This window comes from Delphinus delphis, chromosome 2 (assembly GCF_949987515.2).
Source record: "Delphinus delphis chromosome 2, mDelDel1.2, whole genome shotgun sequence".
Classification (NCBI taxonomy): Eukaryota; Metazoa; Chordata; class Mammalia; order Artiodactyla; family Delphinidae; genus Delphinus; species Delphinus delphis.
Window position 1 is genome coordinate 98,581,257 of NC_082684.1, and position 19,700 is coordinate 98,600,956.

Consider the following 19,700-nt stretch of genomic DNA (forward strand, 5'->3'; position numbering starts at 1 on the left):
TGAAAATCATTTTTAATTAAATATAATTTTCCGAGGATAATGAACATTCTGTCCTTAGCATAAAAATTATAGACGCTTTTCATGTGGGTGACCCTATTAATGCACTTTGGGGAGTCCTGCTTGGGCTTTGAAAAGGCATTTATGTGCCTAAGCTGAATAGGTTTTCAGGATATTATAGTGGGAGCTGTGGAACAAACAAAGATGCATCATATGTGAAGCCTGCCTTCAGGGAGCTTGCAGAGTTAAAAAAAAAAAATAAAGACATTGATAATTGGCTATCTGTAAATTGGAAAATGATACAGGTCCCCAAAATAGGTGGTGAGAGATACAGCTGAACTCTTTGGGAAGGACAGAGAATATTCTCATTTTGGGAGCTTCTGGCATCTGAGAAGACTTCTTGAGGAGAAAAAGCAAGCCCGTGGCTCTTGGTCAGGTTGTAGGACAGAGTGTGGAAAGGAGCTGAGGGGGGATTGTGTGGTATGTGGACAGAACAAGCCGGGCACTGGGACAGCAAGGCTGTTACAGGAAGACCAGCGGAGGAGAGTGGAGGAAGGAGGTGGTCTGTTGACGCTCTGTGCATAGTTAAGTGTGATGAAATATCAGAGAATACATAGGGAATTGAATGAAAAGAAACGATGTGGGTTTATGAAAATGAAGCATCTGTATATTTGTACAGTATTGCACTGGAATCACTGTGTAGTCACCAAAAAGCAGGACTTGTGACTGATTGAGATACAGAAGGAAAGTTTGGTGAGAATGATACAAATACAGTCTTCCCTTCCTTAAAACAAATTTTTTAAAAATTCAGTTTTGATTCTAAATGAGCCTTTAGCTATTTGACCATTTTCTATTTGTTACTTTTATATTTTTGAGAGCATATAATGCACAATTTTATATTCTGCTTTTATCCACTTTACATTAATATAACATTTCATCCTGTTTTAACCCAACTCTGCAAGGTTATATAATATGGCATTATCAGCATGAACTTTAGTGATCGAGCAGTGGGAATTTTAAATCCTGGATCAGGTTGCCCTCCCTTGAAACAGAGCTGGGATAGGAGCCAGACCAGAAGCTCCTCTTTGGAAATATGTTGATCCACAGTCTGGCTCTGGAAGCAGCACCTTCTTTCTCTCGGTTCTATGCTCTTGAAGACTCCTGCGTGTGGAATAGTTTAGTCCTAGGAGGACTAACAAGTCCAAATTTAACTAGTCCTCTATGAGTGGGTGCAGCCATTAGTTTTGGGTGGAACTTCAACATCTTCTGCATTTTATTAACATCCTCTGTTTTGGTTCAAGGAGAGCAGTCTTGCAGCAGTGGTGCCTTGGAAGCTTTGCAAACATTTGATTGAATGGTGTTGCTTTGCCAGATCCAGAACTAAAAATAGATGCTGTCAACTCTCTGACCACCAGTTGAAGGCAGACACCTGAGGCCAGTGCAAACCTCAGATCATTTTTAAAATAATTGTTTGTGGTTCATATACAGAGACATGCAAATAAATCCTTTTATTCCTCCTTTGAAATCCTACTGATAGTAGTCTGGCATCTGTCTGGGTGCTTTTGGGACAAAATAAGGATTAATATCTAATCAACAGTTATTTCACAGGGTTTCTTAAAATTCTTCAGTAGTGCAGAATGGCTTTTATTGGCCTTAACGGTTTCATTTGTCTCTGTTTGGCTGATTTTAGTAAACTGCAGGAATACCATATAGAAAGGCAATCTTCACATAATTCCAAACTTAATTTTATTTCCATCAACTATCCTGTGTTGCTAACAGAGCCAAATTTAAGATGCAGCGTGCTCCATCCTCAGCTGTCATCTGAGTCCTTTATGCCAACCTGCTTACTTAGATATTGAGGTAATTAGGATGTCTTATCCAACTGTTCATGACAAAGTTAATAACTTCTAGTTAGGGCATTTTTAAAGAAAAAAATGTGTTAAATTCCTGAATGAGGTAATACAAAAATCATATACATCTGCTGAATCATGGGATTTATGTGCTTAATCATCAACAAGGAAGAGCAGTGCCGATGCTGGAGCAACACTTGGGAGAAGCTTGTGTTGAAGTGGAAGCAGAGTCCTGCAGAGCTCAGTGGGGATCCAGAAATAGGACTGCCTGTTGTATCCTGAAGGCAGCTTCTAGAGCTAGAGTAGGAGGGGCCACTCCAGAAGGAGCATCGGGCAACAGGAGAGCAAGCGGATCGACATTGCGGTAGCTCCACAGCAAGATGCTAACCTGAGCGCCAGGTGGATGTAAATGGGATGAAGCTGACAACATAAAGGAGAAACTTGACAAGTTTGCATGCAACATTAAATACACTAATAAAAATAAAACAGAATATTGTATCGAGAAGTCTGCATCAAATGTAAGAGTTAATACTATGAAGTATATTTAAAGATTTTATGGGAAATGTCAAAACACCAGCAGATAAATAAACAAAGGAAATGAAACACAGTTCATACAAGGACGAATAATTATAAGCCATCTGATGGAAAATTGTTCTTCATTAAGATTCCCTTCAGGACTATCAGAAAACATTTGAAAAATCATACTGTCCATTATTGGATTATTAGGGTAGTAATTTAAATTTACCTTTTAGAACTCCATGATTATTGTACTCCTGGTTCTTCAGAGGCTGAGCTGGAAAGGCAATGGGCGGCTGGAGATGTGTGGCCAGGTGTTCACGGAAACCTTCCCTGGGAGGGCAGAAAGCCAGATGCCGCAGGTGCGGGCTGACCGAGTGCCGGCTCCCGGGGCCGGGGCCTCGTGGGCAGTTGTGGTTCATGGCTACCTGCTGTGTGTCAGGCACGGTGTGAGCTCTTGCATACATTTTCTCATTTGACCTTTACTACAACGCTAGGACACTAATATTCTCAATTTTCAGGTAAGTCAAGGCTTGGGGAGCTAAATCTGAGCTGGGATCAGAGTAGAGTCAGCTGTGAGCCCAGCACCTTAGGGAGGAAGTGCACAGCGTTCAGTTACGATGGTGAAGACTCTGTGGACGTACGAGGACGCACTTCAGAGCCCAGTGAGAATAGTGAGAGACAGATAGTGTATGCACTGTGGTTTCACCTGTGTAAAAATATGTGCCGATGGGGGAGTGTAAACAGCAAGGGTAGTTGCATTCTGGTGCGGTGTCAGAGATGACCCGGATAATCTGTTTGCCTTCCATGTGAGATCAAGGAAAAGCATCTGATAACTTATTAAGATGCATCTTACTAATATGCATTTTTCAAGCAGGGCATCTAAATTTTTTCCAGTGGCATCGTGTTAGTGGTTAATGCCTCTCTCTCTGTGTTGGTCCAGGTGGCACTGGTGTTCCCCAACAATGACCCTGCTGCCTCCATGGTGGCTTTCTACGGCTGCCTGCTGGCCGAAGTTGTGCCTGTGCCCATCGAGGTGCCCCTCACGAGAAAGGTAAATAACGTATCTTTCTGTTCAAACCTGTTGGCCGGGAAGGTTGACTCTGCTGCCCTGGAAGGTTCTGTCATGGGGTCAGAATGTGCAGACAGCCATCTTCAAGAGCTTTCATCTCAGCAGGATGTGGATCAGGAAGCACAGGGCTGTTTGCCTTCTCTCTGAGGCTCTGCGCAGGTTGTCGTTGGTTGTCCCAGACAAGGGAGCAGCACTGACGCTGCAGCTCCACTCAGTGGCCGGATTGAGCTGCTGCCCTGAGGTGGCACCTTCTGTGCGTTGAGCAGGGTGATCTACCAGCAAAGCAGGTGTTCCAGTATCTCATTCCTCAGTGTCACTGCACTAGAAATCTGGGTAAATGATAGATTTTTCACTTATTTTTATTTCAGGGGTGGCCGTTGTCGCATTTGTGCAGGTGTTTGGACATTAACAAGTTCCAGGTTCACCTACGATTTGTTGGATCTTATTCTATGATTAGAATAAATAACTATCTTGCTGTTACAGTTGTAGTGTAGTCCAGTGTCGGAACCCTGCACAGCAGAGTGTGTGTCTTTGTCCACGTAAATGATTGGCTTCTTGCACCACAGACCTGTGGTAACTTTGGAAGGGAAGGCAGAGGGAGGAGGCTGTGCTGGGGTTGACCCTGATGGTCCCCCGAGAGGTGCTCTGATGCTGTCGAAGGAGGCGGGGCCGACAGCTGTGGGGTAGGTGCCCTGCCACTGGTTGTGTTGTGTGTCGTGCCCTTGGGCTCCACCCTGGATTCACCGGGCCGTCACTTAGCACATCATCATGAGCAGAGTGTGTGGGGTGACTCTTCCAGCTCCAAAATGCTAAGGTTTTCATGTGCCCAGGCTCAGAGTTTCCAGAGAATCTTCCAGCTGTCTTTGTGGCTACTCATTATGAAAATGGGGAAGTGCCTCAAGGTCTGTTCACGGTGTGTGGGTACCTTTGAAACGCTGCTCCTTGGGTCGGAAGGAGAGAACGTGGGCATCCTTTAGAAAAAGGTTGGGGAATGGTTACTGTTTCCGTTTTCCTGGGTACAAAATCTGCAAGTTCCCTCCTGGGCCTCCTAGGCACCTGCAAGTGTCAGGCGGGGTGGCAGGTGGCCCTGGAAGGGGGGTGAGCCCTGCAGCCACTGACATCAGAGCCCCCACCAGTGGCCTGAGGAGAAGGCTGATTTCTGCGAGGGTTTGCCTCTAGCATTCCTGGTGTACAATACACACCCCATAAAGTGCTTCCTCATCTTCCTGAGCCCTGTGACCTTCACAACTGACGAGAAATGCAGAAGGGTTTGGGGATTTACTGAGCAGGTAGCCACGTTCTCCTATGTGATTCTTTGGTGCTGTGACTAACCTGGAAAGCCTCTCAAGGGATGTGTGATGCTCCTCTTTAATTGATATCTAATTCAGTGGGTTGAGGTCCTCTAGAAATAGAAAAGAAAACCCTCTGGATTCTCTAGTCAATGGCATCAGGATGCTAATTTGGAGAAATTCATAGCCTAATGAGTGAAGAGACTGATTCTCTGTCAGCACTGCACCAAGCAGACTCCAGAACATTTGTTATTGTTGTTATGAGTAGCAGTTATTGTTTACTCATCACATATCGAATTTAGATTTGTCTACTCTACATCTATAGCCTAGTGTCTTCCAGACCAGTTCTGCTTTGCAGAGGAAAATCATTTGAATGAAGAGGCACCTGTCTCTGCCACGTCCTGACCAGGCATTGTCGAGCGGGGCCAGGGTGTCTCACCTGCAACTCCTCTGGGTCTCCTGACACGTGCTTGCCAGCCGTCTCAGGCGTTGCAGGCTGTGACCTGCCAGGTGGCTCTGTCTCACTCACCTCTGAGACGCATTCAGACTCTCATATTGTACCATGTACCTCAGAACCAGGAACCCTCTCTCAGAAGAAAAAGCTGAGGTTTCTTCTTGGCCCTCTCTCCCTCGGAACATTTCTGAGGGGAACAGAACCAGCAGACGACTTACAGGTTATTGTTAAACCAGAAGCTGTGCGTTGGGCCTCAGTCTGTGGTTTCAGAATGTAATGTTCATTCTTAGAAAACTTTACTTTTTTTTTTTTTTGCGGTACGCGGGCCTCTCATTGTTGTGACCTCTCCCATTGCGGAGCACAGGCTCCAGACACACAGACTTAGCGGCCATGGCTCACGGCCCCAGCCGCTCCGCGGCATGTGAGATCTTCCCAGACCAGGGCACGAACCCATGTCCCCTGCATCGGCAGGCGGACTCTCAACCACTGTGCCACCAGGGAAGCCCAACTTTACTTAATTTTAAATAAAAGAATCCACTGGCTCGGTTGCCATTCAGCACAGGGTAAGATGTGCACAGGGGTGTAGGGGATGAAGTTTGTGAATCCTCTATCCACCAGTCCTATGCACGCTAGTCTTGTCTTAAAGGGCCTAATGAGAACCAGATTTTCAGAATCATCAATGTTGATTAGCCTCACTGAATGATTTAGTCCCATGTGTATTTATTTATTCTCTGTTCTAGTTCTTGGGGTGTGGGGAGAAGGCTCATTTTTCACTTGAAGAGTTCATAGTGGGAGAAATGGGTGTCCCTCCAATGGTTTGGCCACGGAGTAGGCAGGGGCAAGAGAGGAGCCTCCAGGAGTCTGTGCCGCGATGGGCAGGTCTGGACAGTGGCTGTCCTCCTCGCCCTCTTGAGGTGGCTGAGCTGGTCTGTGAAGGCCAAATGCCGGCAAAGTGGGCCTGTGGACTAGCGGAGACCACTAAGCTGCATTTCCCTTCTGCCAGCGTGGGAAGTAGCCAGGCTGTAGCGGGGGTGGAATTCTGCATATCCTAAGTGCCATAGGGCCAGAGACCAAGTGGGCCCCGGAGGCCACAGGAGTCCAGCCAGGCAGGGCCTGGCCCATCAGCACTTGCCTCTGGGCTCAGGGGGGCTCACTGTCCTGCATGATGCAAACTGTTCTTTCCTTAGAATCTAGCACATGCCCCACTTGTTTGCTTTAACCAAGGTTTCAGATGTCCTGTTAAAATGAAACATCTCTGGAAGGAAAAACATAGACGTCTTGTCACATACTTACAGTCTCACGTGAACCATCACATGATCCTTCCCTTGGGAGTGCATTTTGCTGGAAGAAATCAGAGGGAGTTGGGGTGGGGAGGGAGGGAAATGGGGCAGCCCGAGGGTGACACCCACCCAAACGGAAGTGTTTGTGGGTAGAAGGTTATGCGCCACGTCTGGGATGTGTTTTAAAATAACAAATCTGCACATGTGCATGTGTTTGAGGTAAGAGATGAGAACACATTTGCCAACGTTGATAATCGTTGGTGCTGGATGACAGGAACGTAGGATTTCTTTCTCCTTTTCTTTGTATCTTTGTGTCTGCTTGGAAATTTCCAGTATAAATAAAAAGTTAAAAATTAACTGGCAAAACAGCAATACATTAATGACATGTTTCTCTTAGTATTGATAAGGAAAATTTCTTGGTCAGGTTTCTTGGATCCCCTGGTTGTATGACCATAATAATCTGTAAACTAATGGGTCTGCAGCCTGTCTTGTGTTGACTCTGCAGAGTAGTGCACCGAGAGCCCCTCACTCAGTTTCACCTGCATTGTTGTCTCTCCTCCTGAGGCAGCTGAGAAGCCAGTGGTTTGGGTAGGCAAGCATCAGAATTGGAAAAGCACCAGCTGGTCGTTGCAGGTCCACAAATCCGGAACGAGTTCATGAGAGACGCTTTCTGTGAACTCACCTCACACTTACTGGAGAGAGAGTCCTTCTCATGGGTACGGCTGATGCTTTCTGACCTGGAGACTGAGACGGGACGGGGTGGGGCTGGTCGAGGGCGCATTTACTGCTTGAGAAGTGACTTGTCAGAGACCGTGGGTGTGGAGAGACTGCCGGGGAAGGGACATGCTTCGTCAACTCTCTATGTTGGAGAAAGATTGAAAGTGAGGGAAAGGTTTGAACTCAGGTGTGGGTCAGCTTTTCTTGCACAGCAAAAGAGAGTCATTTGTGAGATTTTGTGGTCCTGGACAGCTCAACTCTACAGAGGAAGGGCCCCTGAGCCCAGCCGCAGGCCAGAAACAGCCATTCCAGGGAAAAGCGCTCAGGAAACACGGGAGGCGGTGTCAGGGCCTGAGTGCTCTGGCCGTCAGGGCAGTGGTTCACGTGCCTCCTCAGTAGCTTCCTGTGGAGCCTTTCTGGACAGTGGTGTGGGGTGTCGGGGGGCTCCCAGGTATCGGGGCTCAGGGCCCTGTCCCCAGGTCCAGGAGAAATGGCCCATGGAGGCCACAGATGGCTCTGTGGGCTCTGCCAGAGGCTCTGGGGTCAAGCTGGGCTTAATTTCAGGGATCCCGGTGCATGAAGGAGACAGAGCGCTCTTGAGAGTAGGTGGAGGGGTCTCATCTCAGCCCAGTGGGGTTCTTGGGTGGGGCTGTTTCTGCGAAGCTGGCTTTTGGCTGGACCTCTGAGTAGGAATTTCCAGACCAAGAAGATGGAGGAGGAGCAGGCATGAAAGCTGAATTTCATGGTAACCATGGATTCTGTTTACGGTTACTCTCAACCCTTCCTCTGTATTTTAGGGTCTTTAGGAGCAGATACTAGGAAGACAGGGCCCAGGGGACAGCGGACCTCCACAGTGGACCCTGACAGGTCTTGCAGTTGGCCCTGGTGCTCCCTCTCCTGAGCCATTCTGAGCCTGTCTGTAGGCGCTCCCAGCAAGTTCACGCTCCTAAAGAAACGCCCTTCTGCTCCTAAACCTGGCTTCAGAACCCATCTCCCCACCCCTTTACCCGGTCACAGCTTTTGGCCATGTGATACCCAAATTCACATTGAAGTGACTGATTATAATTTTTGAAAAAGCACTGCTTGAAGGAACAATCCCACAGGGTCCCCGAAATGGGAAGGTCTCCATCCGCGGAGCACCAGGCCTCCTCCCCGTTGTCGGGGCTGCAAGGGTGTTGGGAGGCTGGCTGTGCGTGATGCTGTGTAAAGAGATGCGGCTTTTAAATCTGCAGTGAGGAGTAGGAACTAGGCACTTGGAAGACGTAGTTTTGAGATGTCGATGTTGCCGATTTTACTGGGGTGAGAATGTTGTCTCACGTGGGAAGGAAGGAGGTGACAGCCTCACCACAGTCCTGACGTTTCCCTTCTAGGAATGCCGGCTGCTTCACGGCTTTATTTTCTGAATCATAGCTGGTGGGAGTAAGGAAAGCGAATTGAACTGACTGGCAGGGTGGCTGGACACTCAGGGTGGTGGCGCCCGGGGCTGCCCCTCCCGCAGCATCTGCTCCCAAGTCCTGGCAGTCAGTCCGTGGGGCGGCGCCCCGCCACGCACACGCCCTGACTCTGTGGTCGGCATGGGTGTCCAGTCCATCACGCCGGATGTGATCAAAGACCGCTTGGGGTTAGTGTCCTGAGTGCAGAGATGTGTTCTTGGACCCGCTCTGTGTCCTGAGGTCACGGTCCTGTACAACCAGAGGGTAACAGAATGAGACCCCCTGAGCGCAGCACGCTCTGTGCTCCCCGTGTGCATCCCTTACAGCCAGCCAAGGACACGGCGCAGGTGACGAGACTGAGGCCAAGCTAGTGGCCTGTTCAAGGTCAGGCAGCTGGCAAGCGGCAGCCTGAGATCTGACCCCAGCTGTGTAGACACCAGCCCGTGCCCTGGCACTCTGGTTGAACCTCTCCTCAGGAAGGTTGGTGCCATCCCAGGGCCCAAGGGCGAGACCGTGTTTTTTTAGGAGAGTGGCCATCACCTCTGCTCGTGACCCTTCTCTCCTTGCTGCCGTCTCCCAGGACGCAGGAAGCCAGCAGATCGGGTTCTTGCTTGGAAGCTGTGGAGTGACTGTAGCCTTGACGAGTGACGCTTGCCACAAAGGGCTGCCGAAGAGCCCGACGGGGGAGATCCCACAGTTCAAAGGTGAGCCTCAGTGCCGGGCGGGGAGGATGTGCTCCGAGGCATCTTGCCAACACACCGTCCACACACGAGGTTTCAGATCACACCCCACATGCTCTCAGCCTGCACGTGATGTGCTGTAACTGCAGGAGGCTTACAGCACCTTAGCCGTGGCCTTAGACTTGGTGGAAACACCAGAGGTTTGGTCTGGCTTGTGCTGTTGTGAAGCATGCCACCAACGGGAAGGTGGTGTCACACCTGTCTTCTGGGGGATGCTTGCCTGAAAGGAATTTGTCCTTTATTTCCAAGGTTGGCCAAAGCTATTATGGTTTGTCACAGAGTCAAAACATCTCTCTAAACCTCCTCGAGATTGGTTCCCGCACATTAAGGACGCAAATAATGACACTGCGTATATCGAGGTGAGTTGCTGGGTCTGGACGAGGTTGGGGAACTGAGTGACACGCACTGCAACCCTTACACAGCTCAGGGTCAGAGGTGGATGTGGGCCCGGAGCTCTACCCTCTCAGCACCTTCTCATTGCAGTACAAGACGTGCAAGGATGGGAGCGTGCTCGGGGTGACCGTGACGAGGATCGCGCTTCTGACCCACTGCCAGGCCCTCACACAGGCGTGTGGCTACACAGAAGGTATGGGCAGACCATTCCCGGGGGACCCTGACCCCAGCCCCCAGCCCCCAGCCCCATGGAGATGAGTGTTGTTCCCACTAGTCGCTCAGAGAGTCCTGCGGCTCCACCGAAGGTCTGTGTGTTGGATTGTTTAGTTGGCGTCTCAGTCTGCTCTGGCAGCCAAAACAGACGCCACAGACTGGGGCTTAAACAACAGATGTTGACGTCTCACAGTCTGGAGGCTGAAGTCTGAAATCCAGTGCCAGAGGGTTGGTTCCTGGGAGACCCCCTTCCAGGCCCGCGGACGGCACCTTCTGGCTGTGTCTTCATACGGCCTCACCTCTCTGTGCAGAGGGAGCTCTGGTGTGTCTTCCTCTTCTTATAAGGACACCATTCTTATTGGATCAGGCCCCACCCTATGACTTTACCTAACTTTAATTATCTCCTTAGAGCCCCATCTCCAGGCACATTTATACTTGGCGTTAGGGCTTCAACATAGGAATTTGGGAGAAAACAGTCTAGGCCATAACAGATAGTTGCCACCACTGATGTATATTCGTTCCTGGCTGCACAGTGGAACCTCTTTGGGAGCTTTAAAAAAGTGCGCATGCTACAGTGCACCCCCCTCCCCGCAACTGGCTTGGATTCTGGGGCTGCATTTCACAGTCAAAGGGTTGGTTTCCATGATGTGCTTTCTTTGCCCTGTTTGGGGTTGTCCTGGAGGCACAGAGTTAGGGTCACTGGAGGTAACCATGTTGACAGCGCTGACGGGCTCATGGTAGGAAGGATCAGACCCCACGTACCCACAGCTCCCTCCGCTGGAGTGTCTGCCATCAGGTCCCCGCAGTAGCCACGTCGCAGGCACCCGCCACACTGGAGTCTCTTCCCAGTACCCAAGCGTCTGTCACGAGCCATGGATGAGACACTTTTCTCTTTTTGCTGTTCTCATTTGCTTTCTCTCTCTCCCCATCCTTCTGGCAGTCTCCCTTTTTAAGACCAGTTCACTTGTCTCGTGGAGATGTTCCACTGATGTTTGGTCCCTGGACAAGTTTCCCAGACATTGTCACACGTGGAGACACACTGCCTCTAATGATCACCACCCTGTTTGTCACTGTTTTCAGTTTTCTAGTTTTTCTCACAACCTCATGACCTGTATTCCTTGCCCTAATTTCCTAAAGGTCCAGGGCCATCACTCTTGCAGGGATTGGGGAAGATAGATACATACTTGCTTCCTGATTCTCCACTTTTAAAAATCTTGCGTAAGATAGAATACAGGCTGTGTATTTTGAATGTCCCTTTTTGAAAGGGGGTGAGGCACTCGGTACTGAAGCTTTGGCGAGCATTCTAGTGGCAGGTTTGCTGAAAATTGCCTCCTCCTGCAAGTACACAGCATTTCCCTCTCTTGGGAGAACATGTGATGGAAATGAAAAGAATCTTTTAAGAAAGAAAAGGCAGGGAGAGGGAAAACAAATATTGGGTTGGCCAAATAGTTCATTAAAACCCAAACGAACTTTTTGGCCAACCCAATATATAAAAGGAGAAGGAATAAGGCGTTTTAAGTGATGCTGTGAAGAGCTATTGCTGTTAAGTTGTGTATCAGAATACTCATCTAGAAACACTTCCCAGGCAGGCCAGCATTTTAAATGGGTCTGATTGGAGGCTGCAGCATTTCTGTAAAGACAGTGAAATGATGTTTTTCTAAGACCCATTACTTCCCACTGATGTGGTATTGGATTTTTTTTGTCCTTTGGTCTGTGACCGTCTTTTGTTAAAATCTTTGACTCTTTATTTTATAGCTGAAACAATTGTGAATGTGTTGGATTTCAAGAAAGACGTTGGGCTTTGGCACGGAATCCTAACAGTAAGTGAGACGCCCCTTGCTCTGCAGTGTCCTGTTTAACTTTGAATGTGCTCAGTGTTGGGATTAGAATGATGATCTGTGTACACAGCGGCTTGGGTAAGCCCCTTCCTCCCACATTATAAAGAAAAGTTACCATTTTTAGAAGTCTTAAGTTAATGTAACTTCCAGGAGCTCAGTAGACCAGCGGGTCAGTGGCTGCTTGCCTGCATCGTGGGCCCACACTCTGAGGCTGCGGCTGTGAGAGAGAGCGGCCTTTTTAGGCTCAGGGAAGTTCAGGATCTTTCTTCCCACGGTTGGCATTTCAGATTGTGCAGAAACGTTGATGTCTTGCATTTGGGTCACTTTGCCCATACATATGATTTGGCTACAAAATTCTTTTTATCTTTCTGTGAATCATCGTTTAATGACTGTTTCGGGAATTATGCTGCAGGGGGAAAAGTACTTTGAGATTTCCCCTTGGCCAAAAATTCAACACGAATTGCAGAGAATGTATGTCTCATTTTTGTTAGTGCCACTTGAGAAGTGATGGCCATTCAAAGCTGTAGGCACTTTTAATAGAGGGATAACCTTATTATTAAGATATGCTTAGCACTTAAGAAGTATATGTAGCATCACTGCTTCGAATCTCCCTGTGTCTGTTTCATATGTGATGATTTCCACTCACCTGTTTTTCTTTTTAAGTTTCTTATGCTGAAACCGTATATCTTTTTAGAAGCAAAAAACTCTAGTAGTTTTACATGAGTGATAGGAACATAACTATAAAAAGAGGGATTTGTTGTTTCTTGATAAACCAGAATTTATGCAGACATCATATAGACAAAGGTTTGGGGCCCCGGCCCAGCCAGCTTCCTTCTTTTACCGCCTGGACACTAGTCGGTGAGACAGAAACACAGCCCCACACATGCATTACCCGTGGGCTGCTGGTGTCATGGGAAGAGCACAGCCTCAGAGAACCCAGGTTGGATGTTGGTCCTTCCTTCTGTAGCTTGTGACTCTGGGCACGTCCCCTGCTCCTGTGCCCAAGAATCGTCTGTTGCCTGAGTCACTCTGCACCTGTTTTCCTTATGTGTCCAATGGGAATGTTGACTGTGTGAGAACCACGTGGTTTAACGTTCAGTGAGTGCCTGGCCCATCTACTTGCTTGATGACCGTTGCCATCAGAGTTCTCTCGTGACAGTCTTGCTTTCAAGAGCTGTGTGATAGATCTTGTTGACGTGGTCACCCGCCTGCTCCCTGATGCTGTGGATTACTGCCTCCGGAATTGGTGGTTTCTGAGTCTGTCTCTGGCTGCCACCTTCTAGAGCAAGACAGGTCTCTGGCTAGGCAGCACGCATTCTTCCAAAGCATCTTATCTTCTTTATGGTGGAAGATGCTCCCACCCCCAGTATGGAATGGGGAGCAAGTGCGAGGTGAGGGAGGTGAATGCTAGCGGTGAGCAGGCTCACCCGTGTGGGGGAGGGTGCACGTGGTCATCTTCCTGCAGAGCTTCTGAGCTAGACCAGCACTCTGCAGAGTGTCCGTGCCCTCTCTCTCCCCCTCCACCCACAGCGGGGGCAGAGCCGACCAGGGGGGATCTTGTCCAGTGCTCCCCGTGTTGTGGTCCCTTCCTGCCAGGTCTGTGCGTGCAGCCACTCAGATGTGTGAGTCCCAGCTGCAATGTGTGAGGACTGACCATTTACTTAAAAAGTTAGTTTTTGTCATCCATTTTAAAGAAAGAAACCTTTTACGGGTCCTGGTCTACATGAGCCAGGCTAGATGGAAGAGTGAGGGTGTTAAGACAACTTTCCACCGCTCCTTGGATTTCAGTGTAACATTTAATAAAGGAAATTAATTTTGTGAATAAAAATGAGTAGAATACACCAGAGAGAATTAACCTTCAAGACTGAAAGGCCAATAAAAAAGTGATCATTCAGCTTAAGTTTTTATAAGAAAAGGATTTGGATTTAGATTTTTTTTTATATCTTTATTGGAGTATAATTGCTTTACAATGGTGTGTTAGTTTCTGCTGTGTGACAGAGTGAATCAGCTGTACATATACATATATCCCCATATCTCCTCCCTCTTGCGTCTCCCTCCCACCCTCCCTATCCCACTCCTCTGGGTGGTCACAAAGCACCGAGCTGATCTCCCTGTGCCATGCGGCTGCTTCCCACTAGCTGGCTATTTTACATTTGGTAGTGTATATATGTCCATGCCACTCTCTCACTTCGTCCCAGCTTCCCCTTTCCTCCCTGTGTCCTCAAGTCCGTTCTCTAGTAGGTCTGTGTCTTTATTCCTGTCTTACCCCTAGGTTCTTCATGACTTTTTTTTTTCTTAAATTCCATATATATGTGTTAGCATACGGTATTTGTCTTTCTCTTTCTGACTTCACTCTGTATGACAGGCTCTAGGTCTATCCACCTCATTACAAATAGCTCAATTTCGTTTCTTTTTATGGCTGAGTAATATTCCATTGTATGTATGTGCCACACCTTCTTTATCCATTCATCTGTCGATGGACACTTAGGTTGCTTCCATTGGACTTAGATTCTTGAGTTGTATCAGTAGAAGCAGGAGTCGGGAGGACTAGACAAGCTTTGAGAAGTCGCCTCCACTCCCACAGCCTCTTAAAGGATCATCCCCAGTGAGATGCCCGTGTGGTCCCCACCCTCCCACCAGGGAGCCCCTGGCAGCAGGGTGAGTCCCACATGGAGCCCTCCCCCACTCACTGCCCAGTGTCCTGCTTTCAGAGCGTCATGAACATGATGCACGTGATCAGCATCCCGTACTCGCTGATGAAGGTGAACCCGCTGTCCTGGATTCAGAAGGTCTGCCAGTACAAAGGTGCGTTGCGGAGGCTGCCCCTTTAATGTCACGCCATCCTGCGGCACAGGCGGTGACTCACTTCCCCCCTGCTTCTCCTTCAGCAAAAGTGGCCTGTGTCAAATCCAGGGACATGCACTGGGCATTGGTGGCACACAGGGATCAGAGAGACATCAACCTCTCCTCTCTCCGGATGCTGATAGTGGCCGACGGCGCAAATCCCTGTAAGTGACGGCACCAGGCAGTCAGGAGGGGGCCTCATTCTCCAGGTTTCATTCTCTGGGGTTTGATTTTTCCCTTTTCTAGTCTTTACCTTAGTGAAGAAGTGGCCTTAAGATAATAGCCAAACAGTATTACTCAGCGTAGCCTACGGGCACCAGGGCCTGAAGGTCCAGACACAGCCCTAGGGTTGAGTCCTAGCCCTTCCACTTCCTGATTCTGAAGAGAACATATCTTACTTGTTAAAATTCTTCTCCTTTTGTTAGCTGCAAGATGGTACCCAGTCATCAGATTTTATGAGGATTAAATGAAGCAATCCCTGTGTACAGTTCCTTGGGATATAATAAGTGCTCAAGAAATATTAACTATTATTATTTTATGGTCCATAGTAGTTTTATTGATCAGGAAATTTGATTTGTCATTTTTAATGGAATTTTATTATCAAATCCTGTAGCAGAAATTACCTAGGTAAAATAAATTAGCAGTTCCACAGGATACTGTTAATATACCTTGAGAAATATTTCAGTCAGTTGAAACAAAAACCCAGCTAGCTTGTTTTTTATGAGAAGAGTATATAAGCGAGAAGCAAAGTGAATGAAGTGAATTGAATGAACAATGTATGTTTCTGACCACATTTGTAAACTCTGCAGCATATATATTTGTAAATTAAAGCAGTATATACTTTCTTAAAGAACATCTGATATGCAAAAGTGGACTTGCAAACAGGTGATTTTGTATTAGTTTTATAAGTGATTCTTCCATTTACAAAATAACTCCATAAATTGTGGGCTGTTTAGTACACGATTGATTTTGCCCATAACTCTTCAGAGTAATATGTCTTACAGGAAGCAAGGTAAACTTGTATTAGGAGCTAGTTTAGCTGATAGGTTCCTAGTAATTATACCTTGATCTCATCACTCATATTAATATAGAGAAATGTTTTCTTCATTTAGTTGGGTTTAGATTTACTTATTTCTTGGAACATGCATGTTGAAAATGGTAGAACATGTCTCAGAAAAGTTATTAAAGTTAAGTTCTTCAGTCAGCAAAAAGGTTTTAAGTATAGAAGTTGCATTTTTTAAATTCTTGAGTTCTGTGTTTGAGAATAATATTATCTTTCATTGTAACACGAGTGATAAGTTATATATTAAATAAAGTATTTTTCCATGCTGCCTAACTCCCCATGTGCCTAGATCCTAACTTCAAAAGCATTTTATATTATGGGATACTTTTAATTGTCCACATTGCTTCACCTGTCTGATTATCATCCCCCCTTTCCCTCTAGGGTCTATTTCTTCCTGTGACGCGTTTCTCAACGTCTTCCAAAGTAAAGGTCTACGCCAGGAGGTCATCTGTCCATGCGCCAGCTCACCAGAGGCTCTCACCGTGGCCATCAGGAGGTACTGCTGTGTTAACTCAAGTGGGCAGCCTGGGGAGGGGTCTCATTCAGCAGCTAACAGAGACCCGGAGCCATCGCAGTTCATCTTAGTGTGAGAATAAAAACAGGACCCAGATTTTCCAGACGAGGTTTTATTCTAGTGTATTCTAGAATGGATTCTCTTAAATAGTCTAGATTCGTTAGTTAGAAACTCACTTTTCACTCTGGAGGTTCGCTGTAATTCCCGAGTGAGTGGAAGTCTGTCCACAGGCACGCTGAGCAGTGAACCTTGTCCTGGCAGGTTATGCACATTTTCATTTGCTTGTATTAGGCTCAGGTTTAACTTGAGGATAGAACAGAGTAAATGTTGGATGAAACGAAATTTTTGTGGCCACCCCTGTGCCCTTGGACATGCGGGTTTTATGTCATCTTCATTTTCTGCAATACTGCACATACTGCACTTTAAAAACTGGTTTTCTGAGCTTTTGAGCAGCTCAGCAGCACATCAGAGGGTTCTGGGGCCTGGAATCTCCCGCTGTGTGGGGCTGGGCTTCTGGGGCTCTTGCTAAGGCCAGCAAGCACAGTGAGTGCCCTTGGTCCTAGGTCACTCCTGCATCACTGCCTGCTTCAGAGCCACTGGGGCCTGTCAGGGACAGGCCGTGGTACGACTCGTAAGAGCTCACCCTGCCCAGGGTGAGAAGGGCTAGAGCGGCCTGTCTGACCGTCAGCAGCTCCCAGTAATCCACACTAACCTGAGAAAGGAGGGTTTGCATCACCCAGACGTTTGCAGCCTATACATGACTAATTCGCCAGCGTCTTTGGGTTCTGTCTCTAAGTATGTTTTATTTCGTGTCACACCAGTGTGCTCTGTTGTAGCAGTGGATGACAGAGCTTTCGGTGCACAAAGTGCATGAGTTCTGCTCTTTTTACTGAAAGGTTAGGATTCGCAAAAATATTCATGTAAAGGTTGCCCTTAAAGAGACACCTTCTGATGCTTTTAGGAGTTTGTTAATGTGAAATTAACCAGGCCGCCTAACAGGTTGAGAAATTGAAAACCTTTAAAGTATCAGAAGCAACTTTTTTAAAATAAATAAATTTATTTATTTATTTATTTTTGGCTGTGTTGGGTCTTCGTTGTTGTGCGCAGACTTTCTCTAGTTGCGGCAAGCAGGGGCTACTCTTCGGTGCAGTGCGCAGGCTTCTCATTGCGGTGGCTTCTTTTGTTGCGAAGCATGGGCTCTAGGCGCGAGGGCTTCGGTAGTTGTGGCACGTGGGCTTGGTAGTTGTGGCACGCAGGCTCAGTAATTGTGGCTCGCGGGCTCTAGAGCACAGGCTCAGTAGTTGTGGTGCACAGACTTAGCTGCTCCACGGCATGTGGATCTTCCTGGACCGGGGCCCAAACCTGTGTCCCCTGCGTTGGCAGGTGGATTCTTAACCACTGTGCCACCAGGGAAGTCCCCAGAAGCCACTTTTAATTTTGAGTGAACCAGAAATTAAAAGTCTATAACGTAATTTAAATTGATGAGGAAATATGGCACCATTAACCAGAATCCAGTCTTCATTTTTTAAAGGATGGCATTGTCGTCCCCAAAAGAGAAGGTTTGCAACAAATAATCTTCTGAGATTTATGTCCGACCTTGGAGTACAAAACACATCAGGATTGCAATAGCAGATTTGCCATCATGTTGTCCTGCAGAAATCAGTATTCAAGTATGTGTCTAATTTGACTCTAAGGGGACTCAGCCTCCGGAAGCATGTTGGGGCCAGGAGTCCCAGTTTGAGCCCCGCCCGCTGGTGGCTGGCCCCAGGATCCTGGGCACATTCCTTCTCTCCAGGGCCTCGGTTTCCTTCACCAAGAAACAAGGGGCTTGGACTCAGTAATCTCTCAATTTCCTTCTACCTGTAAATTTTTAAGATTCCACAGTTCTGTGAAGTAGTACCATTGCCAGAGATGATTCACAGAATGAATGATTCATTCATGTAGACTTGTTATGATCAAATGATTTGCTCATTTGCTTTTCCTAAAAGTGTTTTCTCTGTGCCTTTAAGGTATGTTGTATAGATTATGCCAGAGTTGATTGGCAGAGGGGGAAGGGATGAGCAAAGGAGGTTTTTTTTGAAGATGACATGAAAAATAATGATATTTAATTTGTTCAAATTCAGATTTTTGTTGTTTGATTTACATTCTTATAAGGTACATAAGAACATACTCAATAGAGCTGACCATAACCTGCTACTCCATAGAGCTGTAGTTCCCAGCCAAGGCAATTTAGAAATGCTGGCAAGACCTCATTTTAACACAGCCTCCTGACTGACATCTGAGAATGTCATATGAATGAAATGCCGCTTATTTAAGTTAAAAAGTAGGACTTGAGAATTGGCATTTCTTACAGCTTTAGACAAAAAAAGAAAAAATGATGTTTATAGGTGCTGCCTCATATCTGACTCATATCTAGCTGATATAAGTGCAATCCACGCTGTTAACAGTCTGTGCAAAAAGCTTTCAAACTTGTAAAAACTATCTTCATATGGGAGTAACCATTTATAACATTGTATCAGTTATATTTTCCTAATAAGTTTTTTAACCTTTAAAAAACTTCAAGTTATTTTTTAGGGACAAGGATAGTCATAGGGAGGACAAGTGAAGAAAAAGTAGACTTCTTAGTTTCAAACGGTGGACAAGTGAATTATTGTTCTTACAGGAAAAAAAAGATCTTCTAAACCTTCTTCATGATCTTCCAGTTGTGGCTGCTGTTATTCAGTCTGTCAGGTTACGTGCCATTATCAAGAAGCCAATACTGTCAGCTCATTAGCATCAAATAAGCTAATAAATAGTGTGAGATCTCCATTAGTTTATGGAATGTTATCCCTGCCCTTCAGTAATAAATGATGTGCATGAATTGAGTGAGACCCAACATCAGGTCTTATTTTCTTCAAATAAATTTTCTTCTTTAAGAGGACTTCATCTGTGGGCCAAAGTAATGAATGGAATTTTTATTGTCTGGTGGTAAAGCTCTTGTTTTCAGAGAAAAAGTAAGACGCATATACTGCACTTACATGTAGTCAGCCTAGAGCTTTAGTGCTAGAAGGATGTTCATCTGGTTTCATTTTATACATGAAGAAAAAGAGGTGCTTTTCTAGTCTAATAAATAGTTCCAAACAGACAAAATATAGACAATAGAAGATTCAGGGCTTTGGCAATCTGTGGTTTATATAAGCAGGGTATTGACAGGTTTCAGTAGAAAGCACTCCAGAAAGCAAGGTAAACCTGAGGGCTTCAGCCTGTTCTCAGACCAGCACGTGCGCCTCTGCTGTGTGGATCAGCAGGCAGGAAGAAGCAAAGGATTTTTAATTGTTTCTCTAAACATGTTTTAAAATCTTTTATAAAATCTTTCTTTAAAAAGATTAAAAGTTTATTAACAAAACTAGGCAAATTAGCCAGGAAGTAAACCCATGCACCTTTGGTCAGTTAATCTATGACAAAGGAGGCAAGAATATACAGTGGAGAAAAGACGGTCTCTTCAATA

At 46.6% G+C, this 19,700-nt stretch overlaps 1 protein-coding gene across 4 annotated transcripts in view; it reads left to right on the plus strand.

The window, feature by feature from the left end:
* Positions 1–19,700, plus strand: part of DIP2C (disco interacting protein 2 homolog C) — a 359,853-nt gene that overhangs the window by 247,047 nt on the left and 93,106 nt on the right. For all 4 annotated transcript variants that reach the window (XM_060005263.1, XM_060005260.1, XM_060005261.1 and 1 more), the window contains 8 exons: positions 3,307–3,417; positions 9,189–9,312; positions 9,598–9,707; positions 9,832–9,934; positions 11,710–11,774; positions 14,504–14,597; positions 14,681–14,800; positions 16,081–16,195. In XM_060005263.1, coding sequence (XP_059861246.1) covers positions 3,307–3,417; positions 9,189–9,312; positions 9,598–9,707; positions 9,832–9,934; positions 11,710–11,774; positions 14,504–14,597; positions 14,681–14,800; positions 16,081–16,195 — 842 coding nt within the window. The remainder of the gene's footprint in view (positions 1–3,306; positions 3,418–9,188; positions 9,313–9,597; positions 9,708–9,831; positions 9,935–11,709; positions 11,775–14,503; positions 14,598–14,680; positions 14,801–16,080; positions 16,196–19,700) is intronic.